Raw genomic sequence first — 20,301 nt, 5'->3', positions numbered from 1 at the left:
GGCGTCCAGGCTCTGCTAGAGAGGGTGGAGGGGGGACTGGTATATGTAGCCGAGGGCAACATCACTCCTCCCATCCACTGACTCAGGTCACACATTAACAGTCAGACTGTAAATAGCCACCTCCTCACCTGGAGAACACCTGGAGCACACCTGGAGCACACCTGGAGCACACCTGGAGCACACCTGGAGAAGCCCTGGAAACGTCTGAATAAAACTCCTTCTTTAATCTTTCTTCAGTCTGTAATTTGAACTGATTTAAATAATCTGGTGCTGAGTTTAAAGAACAAGACAGAATGTTTTAATACTTCATGAATTATTTCAGAGTTTTCAGTTTGTGTTTGAAGATGTAAATTCATAAACTGAGCTGAATTAAAAGAGAAATATTTTAAATTTGGATTTTGAAATGTAGTTTACTGAAGTGGGAAATAGTTTATGAATCACTGTCTCTTTATAGTCATTCTATGTTTTGTAGTATTTGTATGTCAGTTTATAATAATCTTTAGTCTCTTTGTAGTATTTTTTGTTTCTTTAAAGTCACTGTATGTCTCTGTAGGATTTCTTGCCTCTTTATTTTCATTTTCTTGGTCTTTTTTCTTCTCTTTCTGGTATCTCTTGCCTCTTTATGGTTATTTTTGTCTCTCATTTTACTTTGTAGGCTTTTTGTTGACTGTGTGTGGTAGATTTTGATTTTAAAATGTCGTGTATAGATGTTTCTCACGGAGTCAAAGTGGGGAAATAAATTTATGAACCACTTCTGTCCTGGCTCTCAATAAATGTTGAACTTGTGTTTCCATCGTTTCCCTCAGTTCTGACCAGTTTCACAGACTGATTCTGCCACCTCCATGCTTCCCTGTGGGGATGCTGGCTCATCACTTCTTTCTAGATGTTATGTGTCGTCCTCACTCAGGGTCGACTCCTCACATGATTTCCAGTTTACTGAGCACATCTTGGAGTCTTTGTCCCATTTCAGTTAATGATCTCACTGAGATTTAGAAACAGCTTTTACAGTCTGAACTTTGTCTCCCTGCACTTTTACCACAGACAGGTCCTAGCTCTTCATGGCTCAGTTTTACCCATTACTTTTGATGTGTTATTGTCGACAGAAACATCTCTGGAACCACAGCAAAGAGTCTGAATACTTTTGTAAACAAGAGATCTCAGTTTTTCGACGGCCAACATTAAAATAAATAAAAAGTAGTAAGGGTGGGTAAGGATAAAAACATAAAAACTAACTTTTGGGATGTTTAAATTGTGAAATACAGACTGAAATAATGTTAGGAAAAGGAAGACCGAAGAATTTTGCAATAAGCAACAATGAGATGAATAAAAAAATACAGATTTGTTCTTTGTATTAAGATAAGACAATCCAGTATTTATCCCACAGGGGGTAGGTTTGCAGGCATTAGATATGAACATTAGATAAGTGCAAATAGAAAATTAAATACAATAATAGAATAGAAGAAGCTGGTTTATCTCAGAGCGATGTGTTCTTTAGTTTAGTAGAAAGCGTAGTTAGACTTTAACAGAGGAGCAGTTTTACATAATCTTACTATTTTATGAACATCACTTTATGATATTGCTGCTGTAACGCAAAGTCATCATGAACAGGAGGATTGTGAAATAATCTTCTTTATCTGCTTACTGCAGATCTCTATCTGGAAATAAAACTCTGCCCTTCCTGTCACTGGAAATAATCAGCAACAACAACAACTGGAAAAATCTATGTACAGTAACTCTAGTCCAGATTGGTTCATGGGTCCTACGATGCCACCTTCCACCAGCAATAGTTTCCTTCATGTCATACTCATGGCAGATCAGAATACCTGGAAAAAGTCCAGATGATGTTGGCCCTGGCTCTGTCAGAAACAATATCTGCCTCGTCACACCCATGAGAACTTTATATTTCATGCCATAGAAGCAGAGAAACTGCAGAACACATTTCATTTTATGTCTTTCCGATTTTTTTTTTTTATTCCCAAAAAAATAACAATCACTGATGCCACAGATCCACCAAAACCTAAAACTTCTATTAATATTCACAGAGGTCACCAGTGTCGTCATTATATTACATTAACTGACAAGTTTTTAAAGATTTAAAGTCAGCTTTGAGTCAAAGCTGAGATAGCTGCCACCGAGGTATGCTAAGCTAGCTACTATTAGCAAGAGTTTAACATTTCTTCTCCATTGTAAACTAGCATCTGCCTTATTTATTTAGCAAGAAACAGAAGACTAGCTGCAGATACCTCCCTCAAGCTAGCTCTCACTGAACAGGCTGTCGTTATAACTTAAACTGTCTTGTCAGTATACTTCTATGACTTCTCTGTGTGTTAGCATCTTTTGATTACTTTAGATATGTAATTAGCTTATTAACTTGTCTTTCTATGAGTTTAGCTGTGTTGACATCATCGTTTTTAGAGACTTTAGCTGTGTACTTAGCCTATTAGCTTGTTGTTCTGAAACTTTACCTGTGCTTCTTTCTATGGCTTTAGCGATGTAATTAGCATGTTAGCTTCTCTATCTGTGTATTTATCTGTGTAGTTAGCTTCTTTTAATGACATTAGCTGCATATTTGGTTTATTAGCTTGTCTGTAGTTCATATTTTCTTATTTATTAAATAAAGAAAGTCAGATAGACTAAAGGCTTTAACTCAATTTTAATAAAATATGTAATCACTAGGGTCCATGCAAACGAAGTTGCAGGATCCCTGTTGATTTTGTTGCAATTTTTCTTCTTCTTCGCTTTTTTCTTTTTCCCTAAAAGCGTCTGCCCAGGACAAACTGCAAAGACCAAAGGCATCAAACCTGGTAACTTGGTAGAAGTCCTATCATGTCACTTTGCCAAGGTGTCAGTACACATGCCTACAGCTAGGTGGCGCTATAATAAGCCAAATTACGTTTTGCCTCATATCTCAAGAACCGTGTGCCCTAGAAACAAAATTCTTCCTCCCTCTGATTCATTATATAGCCCTGGTTCTAATGGACTAGGCCACGCCCATTTCCGCCTGCCATTTTTTTCTGCCATTTTGAAAAAACTGCACATCAAAGCAAAATCAACTCCTCCTAGCCCGTTCATCCAGTTCTCACCAAACTTGGCATGTACCATTTATGGACAAAGATAATAAAAAGTTCTCAAAAGAACTTTATCAGAGTTATTGATTATAACGTTAATGGATAATTCATTTTTATGACATGGCGCAGTATAACTCCAAAGCTAATATTTTGTGAAGTATATACCCAAACTTAATCAAACTTCATATCATTGATAATAATTTGATTCTGTACAAGCACCCCAACTTTTGTGACCCTTGGTCTCTAGGGGGCGCTACACAAGCAACATTTCAATATCTCAAAAACTGCAATAGCTAACTTCATGAATTTGGCATACACAATCTTGTGCCTCTGCGTCCCGCTCGGGGACAACGTCGCCACAGCATGGACCCCTTTATGATCGCTTGCAATCATCTAGTTATGCTTTTTTATTAGGTGGTACCTATACTTATTGAAAAAACTAGATGTATTGTACCACTCAGCCTTGCGTTTCATTACAGGTGCAGCAGCCAGGACTCACCACTGCATTCTGTATGAAACTGTACAATGGTCCTCCCGCTCCCTCAGAAGGAAATTTCATCTATTGATTTTCATTGCCAAAGCTCTAATGGGTAAATTACCCGTCTACATTTCAGATTTACTTTCTTACCATAACAGTGTTTACAGGACAAGGTCGTCAGAAAAGATATTATTAGTTACCCCATCAACAAGAACAGAACTTGGAAAAACAGCTTTCTCATCTTATGCACCAAAAGTCTGGAATGAACTTCAAAACACCCTAAATCTAGAATCACTTCCTCCTTTCAATACTTTTAAAAACCTTTTAAAGTCAACTCTGACAGAACAGTGTAATTGTTTTTAACTAAGTGCCCTTTAATGATGTCTGTATTAGCTTAAGTTAAGTGTAATGTCTTGTCTGTGTTTTAGTATGTATAATGTATGTACAGAGATTTGTGGTGTAGTATGTAACCTTTGTCCTGTCTATATATATATTCTTCTTTGTAACTTTCTGCCGCCAGTCTTGGCCAGGACTCCCTGGGAGAAGAGTTACTGTAACTCAATGGGACTTTTCCTGGTTAAATAAAGGTTAAATAAAAATAAAATAAATAAAACTTCCAGTATTTAGGACCTCTGGGATATCAAAAAAAATAAAAATTAAAAAGAAAAGAATTGACCGTATCTAAAACTGTTATTTTACGTTAACATGGGTTCTTATGGCACAAGTTATTAGTTAATCTGAACATTGTTTTTTGTTACACTTCAGTTTAAGTTTCAGTGAAATACTGTCAGTACAGATAATAATGACTCAGCTTTCTCAAACCACCTGTAGAAAGCTACAGTTAAAAGACCTGATAAATAATTCTATCATGTTTGTGAAACTGATTTTCAACCTCCTGTTCTTCCTGTAATGACCAGGCCGACTAAGTATTCAGCTTTTCATCGTCCTTTCATTCCCTAAGAGACAATAACTGACTGAGAGACAGATGTGGACATCCTGAATATGTGTAAAGGTTTATCTGAAATGACTCCCTGCTAAGAACATCGTGTCCAGATTGTGATTGTTTTATAATTTGGTGTTGAGAAAACGTGATACTGTTTTACAAGAGTCAATAAAACATCCCCTTGGTTATTGTCATATTATCTCTGCAGGACTAATAAAACTCAGGTCAAAGGAAAGACATGAAAGAGTCTATATAGGAGCTGAATTAAAACCTTTATAATGATCACGAGGCTCAGAGATGTATATGTTAATCCTCAACAGACTGATAAGAAACATTTAAACACAGAGTTGGTTCATTTTTAAAGATAAGGAGGGATATACTCGAGGTCCATTTATTATTACTGGACGAGGTTGACAGTTAAAAGACGAGTGGCGGCCTTCAGCTCTACACGCATGAACTTCATCTGTTAAACTAGTTTCTTCTTCTAGAAATGAATAGTGTAAATAATTCAGTTTCATTGAGATGTGATCAGGGCTGTCAACACAAGCTAAACCGGGGAAACAGAAAGAAAGCAGAAGTGCAGTTGTAGTCAAAATGACCCGTAGCAACAAAACTGACAAAAACCTTAAAAATAGAAGAAGAAGAAGAAGAAGAAGAAGGAGGAGGAGGAGGAGGAGGAGGAAGTGAAGTATATTCTCCACTGTACGTCTCCATCGTCTCTGTCCACATTGATTCCATCTTGGTTCATCTTGTTTTTCTACCTCCATGTTTCTGTCCCTCCTGGAAACTCCTCACCTGATGTTGATTTATTAGATGATTAATAAAGGTTACCATGGTTACCACCACACCTCTACTGCTGATCTGAAAACTCTCTCTGATTGGTTAGTCCAGTTTAACCAGTAGAAGTCTCTCAGGTTACTACTGTATGACTACTGTTCCTCTTCTGCCCAAATCCACATTAAGCCCCACCCCCAAACAATCTGATTGGCCCAGCAGATTTTTCAGAGAGACTCCAGATAACCTTTACCACATAAATAATTAGTATGAGAGGAACTTGGTTGGACCTCCAGGCCAGAAAGCTCTTACAGTCCTGGTGTTTCTTCGCCCCTCTAGGAAGAATCAACTTTTGCTGACTAGTGAAAACGACCACAACAAGTAATAAGAGTGAAAAAGTGAATAAATATATATGAACAGTATATAAGATATCATAATAAGATAAATAATGTTGTAAAGATAAGTTTCATTGTGCTGTAAAGTGTCTGTAGGCTACAGTCTCCTTCCAGGTTTGTTCTCTGATCTAGTTTTTGATTTGAATCTTTGCTGCCCCAAAACAACCACTAAATGTTTTGTTTTTTTTCCTCCAGTAAAACATTCAGATTATTCTCTGACAATACAATAACACCTACAGACGTTACAACACAACGGGTCAAAATCCTTCTGCACCTCCCTGGTTTATCTCATTCCTTTCCATAAAGATAAAGCTGGAGTTTATCTAGTTTATGTTGGTTAGTTATCTCTATGGAACCTGGGAGGAACCATCCATAAAGGAAGCAAAACAAGTGTTTGAGAAGATGAACCAAGCTGGAACGATGGAGACGTGGAGACATGTTGGTCGTCTTCTAAGACTCTACACATTCAGGACATTCATGGAGGAGGACATGGAGGAGGACATGGGGGGTGATGATGACGAAGAAAATCCCAGACATCTTCAGCTGTCTGAGGACAAGTCCAAAAATGATCAAAGGCTTGATGATAATGAGTGTTTTTAATGATTTACAACTGATAACAGCTTAGTGACACCCAGGATTCATCTTTTTCTCCTAACTGAACAGAAGCTGATCAGGAAGAGGAGTTTAAAGTAAAAAATCCTACACTTTAATAATGAAATATTTCATATAAGATTGAAATCATGACTTAGACTTAGATAAACTTGACTTTACTCATCCATACCTGCCAACATTGAGCTATGAAAAAGAGGGAGATTTTCTGGAGTAGCGGAAATGTGCTACAACGTAGGTCCCGAAATGACTCTACAGCTTCTTGGAGGCAAATGTGTGTAATTTTAATCGCAATAAAATACAATATACAATTATACATACAATAATAACAGAAAACCTTGCTGTCAAAAATTTCAGTTTTTAAACCACACACTATTAATTGTAACTGAAGAAAATCAAACATATTTCATTTGTGAATTAACTCATCTAAATTGTAGTTTTTCATCTCTTCATGAATCCCCAGTTTGACTTGTCACCAACTGTGTTAAATAAACTAAAGTTCTCATTCTTATTATTAATATAAATGTGTGTACCATTATAATGACTGATTGATTATTTAAATCCAACTTCACGTAAATCTGCAGTATAGTAGATTTTTCCGACAGACGTGAAGGCGGCATGCTGTTTCTGGTCACCATAGCAACAGGACGCCACGCGGCAGCAGTAGACGCAGGTGTTGCGTTCAGAGCTTTTTTTCCCCCTTCTTTTTATTTAAAAAAAAAAAACGTGAATAAATTTAATTTAGTTATATTTTATTAAACCAGTAGCAGACCAGAATGCCTTTGCTCGTGTCAGACTTCTCGTGGACTCAGACGGAGTCCATGATTTACATCAACGTGCCTTTAAAAGGAGCGAAAGCCGCGAAAGTGGACATGGTGTCGACGGACGAGTACCTGAAGGTGAAGTCCGTTCTACTGTCCTCCATTAAAGTAACAGTTAGCGCTCATCCGGGTCACTGAGCTGCCAGGCTCAGGCGTTAGCTTACATCCGGGTCACTGAGTTAAGCTAACAGGGGATTTTTTTTTTTTTAAGTAAGCTAACAGGCGATGTTTGGAAAACATAAAATATCGTTTAAAATACTCACCGTGTTCTGAAGAGATGCTTGAAACCCATGAGGCCTCTTCTATAAATCCTCAATGTGGAAAAAAATATTAAAAAACAGACGTTATTTCTTTAGTAAACTAGCTAGTTTTTAACCAGAGAGCGGCCACCATCTTTGTTTTGCCGGAAATTGAAGATGGAGTTAAAATATTTTTGTATTTAAGTAAACACAGCTTGTTTTTACTCACATTAATAGAAGCAGTTTATTTCTGTTTTTGTTGTGCCTCTAATTACCCCAAGTGTACATGACAGATTCATTAAATCGCCACAGAGACCGATAGTAGTCTGGAGCTGAAATGATCAGAATTGATTAATTGACTGAAACGGCTCCTCAGATCAAGAAATCAATCAGATCTTAACATGTGAGAGTCTTTCCTTCTTGTTCCAACATCTGGATCATGTCTCCAAGTCAACCAGCAGCTGTTGATGGTTCTGATCCAGCGGTAGGTAGAGATCCATTAGAGACAGCAGCTGCTACAATATTCTACTGACCACATGATGGCGCTGCTGATTTACAGACACACAAACTGAGATCAGATCTCAAGTGCTGGCTGGGGACGCATGTGGAGACACATTTAGATTAAGACCAGGTAGATGGACAGGTGAGACCAGGTGAGACCAGGTGGAGACACAGGGACATAGAGATGGACAGGTGAGACCAGGTGAGACCAGGTGTTAATGTTAAGCCTCCAACATGTTGTTTTGTTGTTGTTTTCCTGTGCAGGTTCATTTCCCTCCCTACCTGTTTGAAGCCTTCCTGTCTGAACCCGTCGACGACGACAGAAGCACAGCGAAGATTGGAAATGGAGTCGCAGTCATCAGTTTGCCAAAGAGGACCAACAAAGTGTGGGAGCAGCTCATGATAACTTCAAGTAAGAGCCTCCAGGACGGTTTGTGTTCATTATGACATTTATTCTCTTCCATGTCTGATCCGAGACTCAACAGGAAACCCACCTGTTTCATCTGAACTCGACTAAATAAACTATTTTTGACTTTAAATGATGATTTCATTATGAAAATAGTTGCAGTCACATTTATGAATCATTACAGCTCTAAATGTGACCATCCTATTTCAAATGTTGTATAATTAGTGTTTAACTGGATGATGATTCACTGTCTGGATGTGCTTCCTTTAGTGCCTACAATCATTCATATATTTAATAAACACATTTAAAATGCTTTCTATTTCTAATTAAACTAGATTTATCTAATTTAATAAATCGTGGTTCTTGTAAACATTAAGGTGTTGTAATATCTGAAAGCTTTTGGATAAACCATGACCTGAATAAGCTGCAAACTGGATTCTTTCTTCGTTCAAAGCACCAGACTCTGTTTTTTCTTCAAGTTTAAAGTTTGTGTTTCAGACGATAAAGAAAAGCAGAAGGAGATCAGACAGAGGGCTCTGCGGAGACACCAGGAGAAACTGTCTTCAGGGTCCAGACAAAAGGCCGAGAAGCAGCAGGCCGAGAGGAGGTTCACTCTGGAGACCATGATGAAGGTAACGCCACGAGTGTCCCAGCGTCCCATCAGAGATCTGCTGTGACGTCTCCACACACTGATTATGTTTTACCAAACGTCAGCTGGAAAAGGGGGAAAGAGAGAGCATCCAGAAGATGAAGGACGCCGAGCGAGACAGAACGACGGCCGAGCTGGTGACCTGGCAGCTGAGGCAGAACCAGGAAGTAGAACCAGGAACCAGGAGTGGGAGCCCAAAAGAACAGAGAGGCGAGACAAAGAGGAAGGAGACGGGACCTCCTGTTGGAGGGAGGATGAGCCTGGGTGAGTCAGTCGGTGTGATCAGATCCCTCCAGCGCTGATTGATTTTAACAAACATGTTCCTCAATCAGAGCAAAAAGGAAAAAGTGATGCGAAGAAGAAACAGAGCGAGCTGCCTCCTCCAAGACGCAGTGGAAACATTCAGATCACCTTCACACCACGAGTTTTCCCAACGGCCCTGAGGGAATCCAGAGTACCGGAGGAGGAGGAGGTGAGGCTGCTCTTCATCAACATTCAAATCACAAATGAAAAAAACACTCCCTGTGTTCAGACCTCATATTAACACCTGTCCTCACTGACCTGGTCTCTAGTGTCCAGGTTAAACAGGTCCAGGTGTGAACACTGATCTGGTCTCTAGTGTCCAGGTTAAACAGGTCCAGGTGTGAACACTGATCTGGTCTCTAGAGTCCAGGTTAAACAGGTCCAGGTGTGAACACTGATCTGGTCTCTAGAGTCCAGGTTAAACAGGTCCAGGTGTGAACACTGATCTGGTCTCTAGAGTCCAGGTTAAACAGGTCCAGGTGTGAACACTGATCTGGTCTCTAGTGTCCAGGTTAAACAGGTCCAGGTGTGAACACTGATCTGGTCTCTAGAGTCCAGGTTAAACAGGTCCAGGTGTGAACACTGATCTGGTCTCTAGAGTCCGGGTTAAACAGGTCCAGGTGTGAACACTGATCTGGTCTCTAGAGTCCGGGTTAAACAGGTCCAGGTGTGAACACTGATCTGGTCTCTAGAGTCCAGGTTAAACAGGTCCAGGTGTGAACACTGATCTGGTCTCTAGAGTCCAGGTTAAACAGGTCCAGGTGTGAACACTGATCTGGTCTCTAGAGTCCAGGTTAAACAGGTCCAGGTGTGAACACTGATCTGGTGTCAGTCCACATGTGGAGGTGGTCTGGGACACATGTGACCTCCTTCCTTTGGTAGTGTGAACACACAATGAGTCCTGGGTCACATTAAAGACCACCTACTCAACAGGGCTGATCTGAGGAAGAGGAGTTTAACTCATTCATTCAACCACTAGTAGAAATGATCACATGAATAAGACAAAAGCAGCGTAGGTTTGCTGATTTAAAGGTAGTTCAGGATGAATAGTGCCTAATCACTAGGTTTTATTTTTATTACTTTTAATCAGTAAAGTAGTGGAGGTGTGGAGGTATAAAAGATTCTTGAGATTCAGTATTTCCATATAATCATCTATTGTCTGAAGTTCCCCTTCTTTTCAAACCTCAACAGTTTTCCTCCAGACGTACAGACCGACATTAATATCAGTATATTTTAGACATAGAGTGATTGTCTTGGTTTTCTCTCCAGTGGCTCCAGAAACAAGCTGAAGCCAGACGAGCAGTGAACTCTGACGTGGAGGATCTGAAGGACCTGAAGGAGGAGGAGAGGAACCCTGAGTGGTTGAAGGACAAAGGAGAGTGAGTCAAGGCGACGCTGTTCAACATAACGTCTGGTTCCTGAACCACTCAGTCACTAACTGAACTGATTCCTCCAGTAAATGCTTCGCGGCCGGTGACTACCTGGGAGCAGTGAACGCCTACAGTCTGGCCATCAGGCTCAACAGGAACATCCCAGCACTCTATTCAAACAGAGCCGCCTGTCATCTCAAGTTAAGGAACCTGCACAAGGCCATCGAAGACTCGTCTCAGGTCGGTTCATCTGTGACTCAGTTAATATGTCCATTGTTTCTGTAGGTAGGAACCGATTCTGACCAAGAGTCTAAATGTCAAAGTGGAAGGATGGAAGGAGATCTGGAGAAATAAATGTAGTCCAGAGAAAAACTAAAATCATACAGAACTGAGATCTGATCTCAGTTTGTGTGTCTGTAAATCAGCAGCGCCATCATGTGGTCAGTAGAATATTGTAGCAGCTGCTGTCTCTAATGGATCTCTACCTACCGCTGGATCAGAACCATCAACAGCTGCTTGTTGATGGTTCTGACATTATAAGTTAGGAAGGAAGGAAGGAAGGAAGGAAGCTGATTCAGGTCCCAGTGAAGGTTTCAGGACTGATCATCTGACCGACCTCATGTTCCTCTGCAGGCTCTCCATCTTCTGACTCCTCCAGTTGCCGCCAACGCCGCCGCCAGAGTCCGAGCCAGCGTCCGCCGAGGGTCGGCCTTCTGCCAGCTGCAGCTCTACGCTGAAGGTCTGCTGCTAGAACTGATGTGAACAAGGACCGAACAGGTGACCAGAGTCAGCTGACCTCTACCTGTGTGTTTTCAGGGCTTCAGGATTACCAGGCAGCTCTGAAGATCCAACCAGACAACGAGGCTCTGCAGGAGGACGCTCAGAGGATCAGGGACATGGTTCAAGGCTCAAACGGTCCAGACATGATCTAACACACCTGTGGATGGTCCGGTCTAAACAAAGCTCCTAAATCATTTTACATGTGGATAATTAAATGTCTCTGACCTTCAGCGTTCTCTGACCTTAAATAAATCACCTCTGTTTTTAATTTATTGATCCATCTGTCATTTGTCTGCTGCGTTTCTGGGCCGCGTTTAAAGATTAATTATCACAGAATATTCAGTTTACTGTGACGAGACAAGAAGGAGCTCAGAGGGGTTAACGTCCTGAGGGTTAGACCTGGTCCAGGTTTAACTTTCAGACTGAATCACAGTTTAAATCAAGTTGTTAAAACCGAGCTACGCAGAAAAACCAGGAGTGAGTCATGTCAGGACAGAGAGAGAGTAGGCTAACACACCAACACATGTTAGCTTTTAGCTCCTGACAGGTGTCAGGTGTGACTCTTCTGACTCCGCCTCACTGCCCTTATTTGGAAGGTCCTGACTCAAACCAGAGGAGATGATGTCGGCCCCGTCCTGCAGCTCAGTGGCTAAATCTGTTCTAGAAACCAGTGAAAACAGCTGAAACTGGTTCAGACTCAGACATGTGTTTGGTTTGACCTCTGACCCTGAGCCCAGAATCAGATAGATAGATAGATAGATAGATATGTAAAAGATAGATAAAGAAAATAAAGATGAAATGAATCCAACTTCTCCAGATTTATTTTGAGAAAATATAAACATTACAAATATGTAAGAGAGCGTTTTATACAACATTTAGACATTTGACTCTACAGAGCTAGAGGACATTTAAAGGTCATATTCACATCAACGCTGTACAGAGAAGATCCAGGAGAATCTTAAGAGACCGTGATCTCCTCGCTGTCTGACTCCGACGCCTCCGACTGTTTGCTGGACTCTGACGGAGAGGACGGGTTCTGGTGAAGACGATGATGATGGTGGTGGTGGTGGTGGTGATGAAGATGGGACTCCTCCTGGCCTCCGGGCCTGGTGCAGTAGGTGCTGCCCACGTCGGTGAGGTCTGGGTGGGGGTTGGTCTTGGTGGGGAGGGTCTGCTGGCGGCAGCCCCCCGTCGACAGCAGCTCCCTCTCTTTGGAGTTCCTCCATTTCATCCGTCGGTTCTGGAACCAGATCTTCACCTGGACAGGAAACAGAAAACTTCAGGAAACATTCCTCCACCAGTTTCTGTCTACGTCACTACCACCTTCATAAAATAAAATATTAATGAATAGAAGCTGTGCAGAGAAGAAGATGCATGTTTCTATTAATAGTTTATAATCTAACCACTGACTGAGACTTTCAGAACATTAAAAACTGAGATTTACTTTTAATAGAATAAATATAGAATAAATATTAATTATCACACAAATTTCATTTATTTATTTATTTTAGTATTAATATTATTATAGATATTTATTTAGATTTTATATATTAAATTTAATATATGCTATATGTATTTATGTTGTATTATATTTATTATACATTACTGTTGATATATTGTATTTTTATAAATATATAATTATTTTACTCATAAATATATATTATGTATAAATATATATGGAAACATTTTAACCATTATTAAATTAATTATTAAATTATTATAGTTTATTTGAATATTACATAAAAGATTAAACATGGTATCTTTAAGTATGTTGATAGTTTAAAATATAATTTTTTAAAGTAAAAATATAAAATGCACAGTGTTCCACAGAAATATGATCTATCGTGTTTTAAACTAAATAAATATTCAATAGTGGAGACTGCTGCAGTGCCTGGATGATCCAGTAGAGGTCAGTGTTTCTCAGCTCAATGATTAGATTGATCAGAGTGAATGAATGAGTGAGTGAATGAATGAATGAATGTTTAGCGCCTGTGAACCTGAGAGTCTTTCAGTCCCAGTTTTCCGGCCAGTTTCTTCCGGTCTGGTTTGCTGATGTATTTCTGTTTCTGGAACGTTCTCTCCAGGGCCTTCCTCTGCAGGTCGGAGAACACGGCCCGCCGCAGCATGCCCCTCCTGGGCTTCCCTCTGGGGGCCAGGGGCCACGAGAAGGTTCCCGGGACAGGAACCACGGAGGAGGAGGAGGAGGCTGGAGGGACGAGACAGAGGGACGTTAGGTCACGTTCGTTTTTTATCGTCGTGTTTCAAACATCAACAGAAGAAAAGCATTTTAGTGTAATACCAACAACGGCCACTAGAGGCTACAGCCACTGACGACATCTCTACATATACCACAGACTCTTTAAAGTTAGCTTGTTCATGCTAAGATAGCAGCTAACATTAGCTTGTTTAGGCTAATGAAATGTCTCTTTATTTGTCTCATATTCTGACTCCAGAGTCTTTTCCTGCTGATGCAGACTTTGACCCAGAGCTCAGACTCCATGTTCACATCTGAAGCTGAAGAGACTAATTTGTCCGGCGGTGGAAACAGAGGCTATGCTAATGAGCCGCTGGGCTAACACTGGTGCTAATGAAGCATGAAGGAGATTTGTATGGGCTGCAGACGCATGGAGGAGCTGATGGACGGAGAGGTTTATTAGAGAGTGATCAGAGCAGAGGTCACTGACACTTTCATTCATTCATCGCTTCCTGAAAACATCCATGCTGCTTTTATCTGATACGAGAACTTAATTAAAAGTTATAGAAGAAGAATAAACTGAGAAACGATCGATAGTTGGTCTTTAAAGGAAACTCTGGATTATAGGACTGAAGTGGATGAATGGATGATGGATGAATGGATGATGGGTGGATGAATTTTTAAAAACGTCACAATGACAACATGAATTCAGACATTTTCATTGAACAGATAAAATCATAATATAATATATTATTATACTTTGATTTTCTTTAAATGAAAACTAAAGGTCTGTATTATTTCATTTTTTATGGATATATAACAGTATAGGGTTTAAACAGTTAAGTTATAGAAATATATACGTCAACAAAAAGTCTGTATATTAATATAAGAAGATAGAAATATAGAATAAACAATTAGATACTCTGAGTATATAAATATATGTCTAATGTAAAGAGATATATGTGTTTATATAGAAGATTAAATAGATGTAGAATATATATCTATCTATAGATAAATATAATTTATTAGGATTTAAAGGATGAATCAGTTTTTCTGTTTGTTTCGAGTTGATCTTCATCAGGAAACATTAACACTGACTTCATACAGAGACTCAGTGGGACCCCTGAAGCCCGGGGCCCCACTGAGAGGCAGAGAAAATGATTACGAGTGAACACATGAGGAAATAAAAGATTTAATCTCCTCTTACCTGAGAAATATGAGGCTCTGATGAACGGATGGAGGCCTCCATCCAAGAACGGCAACGGGAAAGATTTAGTCTGGAGAGTCTGGACTGAAGCAAAGAATCACCAACGTCATCAGCACCATCACAAATATCATCATTAATACCAACAATAATATTAATACCATCAATAATATTAATACCATCAATAATATTAATACCAACAATAATATTAATACTATCATTAATAATACCATCGTTCATCTCATCTTTATGATTATTAATATCACTAATAATCTCCGTCTCTCTTCATTTATTTGTCTTTATTGTTTTATTTCAGATTAAAGTTTAAAGATTTAACTGATAACAAACAGAATGAAAATAATAAAATGTCATTAGATTAAATCACTTTATTAACTCTCATCTAAACTCATCACATCTTTAATAAATAAAATTCAAATGAGAAGAATGATTTAAAAAATCACTTTCAGTTAAAATCAGTTGAACATTGAGACGTTTTTAAAATTTAATACATTTAACTAAATAATTAAAAACATGTTGATGAAATTAATTTATTCATTTATTTAGGAATTTACCTGTAGATGTTTTACTTGTATTAAATGTGATGATGGAATTAAAAATGACTTCTTGTTTCACTCCTGACTATTTTCCTTATGTTATGTCTTTCTATTTATTTTTTTATCTTATTTTATTTCTATTTATTATTATTTTTTTATCTGATCTTGTTTAATTTATATTTCCTTTTAAACCAGTTGTATTTTATTTCTTATTATTTCTTATTTTATTTTAATTATTTTTTTATTTATTTGATCTTATTTTATTTATATTTCCATTTTATCTTAACGTATTTTATTACTATTTCTTTTTAATTTATTTTATTTCTTTCATCTCATCTATATTCTTAATCTAATATCATTATTAATAATTAATCTTGAAACAGTAAATGTCAGTAAATGATTGGTTCACCCACCGCTCCGGGAGGACGGGGCCAGGATGGTACTGACGCCGAACTTGAGGTATGCGGAGTCCGGGCAGGAGGTGCGGGGAGAGCCGGGGCTGCTCTGGAGCGGACACCGGTCCGCGCTGGCTCCGGACGCCCGGGGAGAGGAGCACGGCCCCGGGCTAAGAGGGAGAAAGTCCCTGGGACTCCTGGAAGACAGAGTCCGATGTATGAAGCCGACAGGCTGCAGCCGGAGCAGATCCTCCACCAGGAAGCCGGAGGGCAGCGACCGGTTCATGGGAGACGAGAGAGCCGCGGGGGGACGCAGGAAGCCCGGGTAGAGAGGAGGCGGCAGAGCGCTGCATGGGAACATCATGACTGGAAGGATGGAGGAACCTGAAGGCACCACCACTCTGAGACTGAGACCCTGGAGGAGGGATTTTATAGAGGGGAGAGGTACAACCCCCCCACTGCCCCCCCACTGCCCCTTATAACACACACTACATACAACACACACACACAATACACACTTTTCAAAATAAAGTTCATCTGAGTTTCACTTTTTAAAGTTTACACAAGTTTATAATTTAAAACATTTAAACTTTTCTAATTTTATCATGAACGAGTCATAAAACTGATGATTAACAAATGATTCATATTATTTATATTTCAACATGTTTCAATCAACAGTAAAAACTATAATCATGACAATTATTAATAATTATTAATGATCACAGAAACTAATCTGATGGATTAACTCTAATATGCTGCATCATTAATATTATTAGTTTTAATACATTTTTAATTAAACTTTTTGTTCATTTATCTCCTTCCTCCATCACTGACCTTCATCCTCCTCCTCCTCCTCCTCAGTACCGTCAGCAGGTCGAGGGGCTAATGGGGGGGTGATGGGGGGTGATGGGGGGGGTCCCAGTAAAGAGTGAGGGTCTTAGAGTCAGCTTTGTTCTGTGGCCTTTGATCAGAGATCAGCTGAAAGTCTCATGTTGACTCGAACGAGTGTGAGAGAAGTTCAGAAAAACAGAACTCCCATTGTCCCTGAATGCATCAGAGTGTCTGATCTTCTCCAGGGGTCCTTGAACTAATCACGTCATTTACATGTGGTTTATACTGTAGAGAATTTAAATGTTCATTTAAATATTATTTATATCTAGTTTTGTTTAAATGTCATTTATAATCCTATCATGGAGCAGGACGACCTCAGATAAATGTAGATCAGTGAAACCAGAGTCCAACATGGAGATCTGGACTAAAATCAATCAGATCTTAACATGTGAGAGTCTTTCCATCTTGTTCCAACATCTGGATCATGTCTCCAAGTCACCAAGCAGCTGTTGATGGTTCTGATCCAGCGGTAGGTAGAGATCCATTAGAGACAGCAGCTGCTACAATATTCTACTGACCACATGATGGCGCTGCTCATTTACAGACACACAAACTGAGATCAGATCTCAAGTGCTGGCTGGGGACGCATGTGGAGACACATTTAGATTAAGACCAGGTGGAGACACAGGTGAGACCAGGTGAGACCAGGTGTTAAAGGTCTGAACATGTTTCTACTGGAACCTCAGAACTCAGTGATGGATAAAGTTTTATTTGTCCAGTGAAGTCCATGCTAACTTTATCTAGGTCTTGTTTTCAGTCTCGTTTTAATTGGACCTGTGTTTGATGACGTCGTTGTTCTTCAGCAGCTGTTTGTCTTTGAGGAACATCTGTTTTCAGACGTTTTAATCAAACCAAATGTAGAGAACTCCTCGGTCTGGAGGCATCACGGTGAAACGATCATTAAATCTGCAGCAGCAGTGGCAGTGGCGGTGGCGGTCCCGCCGGGAAACTTGACACCTTAACCAAAAGCCCCGTTGTGAAAGAGAGAAAGTGTTGCATTCAGAGCATTTTATTCCTTCAGAAAATCCCTCTATTGTACTGAAGTGGAGCAGATGGTTCTCAGGGAGGGAACACGGGCATGGAACTAATTTCTCCTCCTGGTCCGAGGGGCTCGACCGGCCTGCTGCTCGGTTCTTAACCAGCACAACAGCTGTCGGTGAATTAAACACCAGTTAAGACTCATTTCAAAGCTATTAGCCTCTTGAAGTCTTAAACATGGAGCAAAGTGATTACACATGCAAAGACGGGAAAACAACCAATAACTAGTTAAGACTCCAGATGAACTGGAAGTGAAGGTGAAGACAACCGGCTCTGTGTTCACACTGACGTCCCAGATAAGTCCTCAGTGGTCACAAGAACCAGAACCAGAACCAGATAATTAACTGACCATTATTTAGAATGACTTCTCTAGTGTACCTAATGATCTGGCCAGTGTGTGTATATTCCTCCTACTCTTGTTTAGTTAAATGAAGGATGTGAATGTTTGTGTCAGATTAGAGACGAGCGTTAAAACCAAATTAACTTTCAGATCAGTTCACTGTGTCGGTGACGATGAAGCTGCTCAGAGAAAAGGTTCAGACCTGAACCAGGTCACGCCTAATCTAGAACCTGAACCTGATTCTGCTCCAGCACAGATCTGACGGGCCAATCAGATCGTGTGGGAGGGGCTTAATGTGGTGATGGACAGAAGGGGAACAGTACTGAAACACATCATCTACAAAATATATGTGGTCCAAGAAAAAGACTTTAATGGAACAACAGTTAACAGTTATCACAAATACTAGCTTCCTAGCTTCTCAGCCTCCCAGCTAACAATAGCCTTTTCCTAGCTTCCTAGCCTCGTAGCCAACAGTAGCTCGTCCTAGCTTAGCATCCCAGCTAACAGTAGCTCTTCCAAGCTTCCTAGTCTCCTAGCTAATAATAGCTAGCCTGCCAGCTAACAATAACTCTTCCTAGCTTCCTGGCCTCTCCACTAACAGTAGGTCTTCCTAGCCTCATAGCTAATAGTAGCTCTTCCAAGCTTCTTAGCATCGTAGCTAACAGTAGCTCTTCCTAGCCTCGTAGCTAATAGTAGCTCTTCCTAGCGTCATAGCTAACAGTAGCTCTTCCTAGCCTCGTAGCTAACCGTAGCTCTTCCTGGCTTAGCCTCCGGTAGATCTGATTTGTTGCCTCCTCAGTCCGAAGCGGCTGCAGCAACAGGTTGCTGTGAGCACTGGGTCACTTTCTGTTTCTGGGCGCTGACAGAACTCGACCTGACAACCGGATCGGTCCCCCTCCCCGTTTCCCCGGCAGTGCTTGGCTTGTGTTCGGGCCCCCGGAGCCCATTTTAACCACAGGCATTTACAAGCTCCCCTCTAAACAACCTGCCAGGTGCTTTAAGCCTCCCGCTGAAGGGCCGCAGAACGTTATGAGGCTCCGATACGATTAGAGCAGAATGGGCCCTGAATGGAAGAATGGAAGCTGTGATAATGGGGGAGATTGTTAGCACAGCGATGTGCCGCTCTGAGCCCCCGTGACCAATCTACAACTAATGAGCATTCAATGAGCGTGCTCTGTGTCACCAGTGTCCCGAGGCTGTGATGGGACACCGAGCCGAGCCATTTCTCATATTTGTCAGCAACACGGGCTAATCGCTTCGGTCAAGTTTTACTTTTATTGTAGGAATCCAACAAGCCGAGGACGTTCTCACACTCTCACACGGCCTGATGAAAATTCATGGGGTCGCTGGGCGGCGAGGATCCGACAGTGAGACGTTCACGTCAGCGTCCACATCCTTACCTGGAATGAATCAGAACAGCTTCACGGGACATTTAACGGGATTGTTGTCAGTTTATTTGTAAGAAGTTAAAGTACATCACGGCCTGTTCACTAGTTCTGTCTGTAGTTTATGGATCAGGTCAGAGCTCCGTGATTAAAAGACTGAGAGTCTACTGGATGAAATGGAATCAGAAGAATCACAGGTTCTAGAAAGTTTAACTGTGTCTATGAAGAACCAACAATTATTATTTTCATTATCAAGACATCTGATCAGATTTAAGGTTCATGGTGTTTATGGTGTAACATGTTAGTTATTATTAGTCTTAATGGAACATGAAGGGCTTAGCATGAATGCTCCAAGTGGACCTGGAGATAGATAGATAGATAGATACTTTACTCATTTATATACAAGGACAATAAACTGATATGATACTGATACTCTGATCTGAAATCAAGATATTCAGTGTTTGTTGTCACAACTCAAACAAATATGATCTAGTAGGGTTAGGGTAGCCAACTATCTTGCCAGCTAACAGCAGCTCTTCTTAGCCTGCAAGCTAATGGTAGCTCCTTCTAGCTTCCTAGCTAATAGTCGCTCTTCCTAGCTTCCCAACTTTGTAGCTAATAGTAGCTCCTCCTAGCTTCGTAGCTTATAAGCTAGCAGTAGCTCTTCCTAGCATCCTAGCCTTGTAGTTAATAGTAGCTCTTCATAGCTTCCTAGCTTCCTAGCCAATAGTAGCTCTCCGTAGCTTCCTAGCCTCCCAGCTAACAGTAGCCCTTCCTAGCTTCCTAGCCTTGTAACTAATAGTAGCCCTTCCCAGCTTCCTAACCTCCCAGCTAACAGTAGGTCTTCTTAGCCTCCTAGCTAATAGTAGCTCCTCCTAGCTTCGTAGCTAATAGTAGCCCTTCCTAGCTTGCTAGCTACATAGCTAATAGTAACTTTTCTTAGCTTCCTAGCCTTGGAGCTAAT

At 40.4% G+C, this 20,301-nt stretch overlaps 2 protein-coding genes across 2 annotated transcripts; one reads left to right on the top strand and one right to left on the bottom strand.

Moving 5' to 3' along the window:
* Positions 1-7,043: 7,043 nt before the first annotated feature.
* dnaaf4 (dynein axonemal assembly factor 4) lies at positions 7,044-11,569 on the top strand (the record flags this gene model as incomplete). Its single annotated transcript, XM_084554646.1, has 9 exons — positions 7,044-7,166; positions 8,093-8,240; positions 8,733-8,866; positions 8,949-9,147; positions 9,216-9,355; positions 10,456-10,565; positions 10,643-10,796; positions 11,190-11,295; positions 11,373-11,569. 9 exons carry the CDS (start codon positions 7,044-7,046, stop codon positions 11,486-11,488), a joined length of 1,230 nt encoding a protein of 409 aa, XP_084410772.1. The 3' UTR covers positions 11,489-11,569.
* A 725-nt stretch (positions 11,570-12,294) lies between these two features.
* On the bottom strand, positions 12,295-16,047 carry LOC311495241 (homeobox protein DBX1-A-like; the record flags this gene model as incomplete). The annotated part of the gene is made up of 4 exons (XM_084554631.1): positions 12,295-12,594; positions 13,334-13,542; positions 14,738-14,821; positions 15,702-16,047. 4 exons carry the CDS (start codon positions 16,045-16,047, stop codon positions 12,295-12,297), a joined length of 939 nt encoding a protein of 312 aa, XP_084410757.1.
* Between the last annotated feature and the right edge of the window lie 4,254 nt (positions 16,048-20,301).

Source organism: Chelon labrosus (genome assembly GCF_963514085.1).
Source record: "Chelon labrosus genome assembly, chromosome: 11".
Classification (NCBI taxonomy): domain Eukaryota; kingdom Metazoa; phylum Chordata; class Actinopteri; order Mugiliformes; family Mugilidae; genus Chelon; species Chelon labrosus.
The sequence above is the reverse complement of the archived record's forward strand: the minus strand, read 5'-3'. Positions and strand labels throughout refer to the sequence as shown.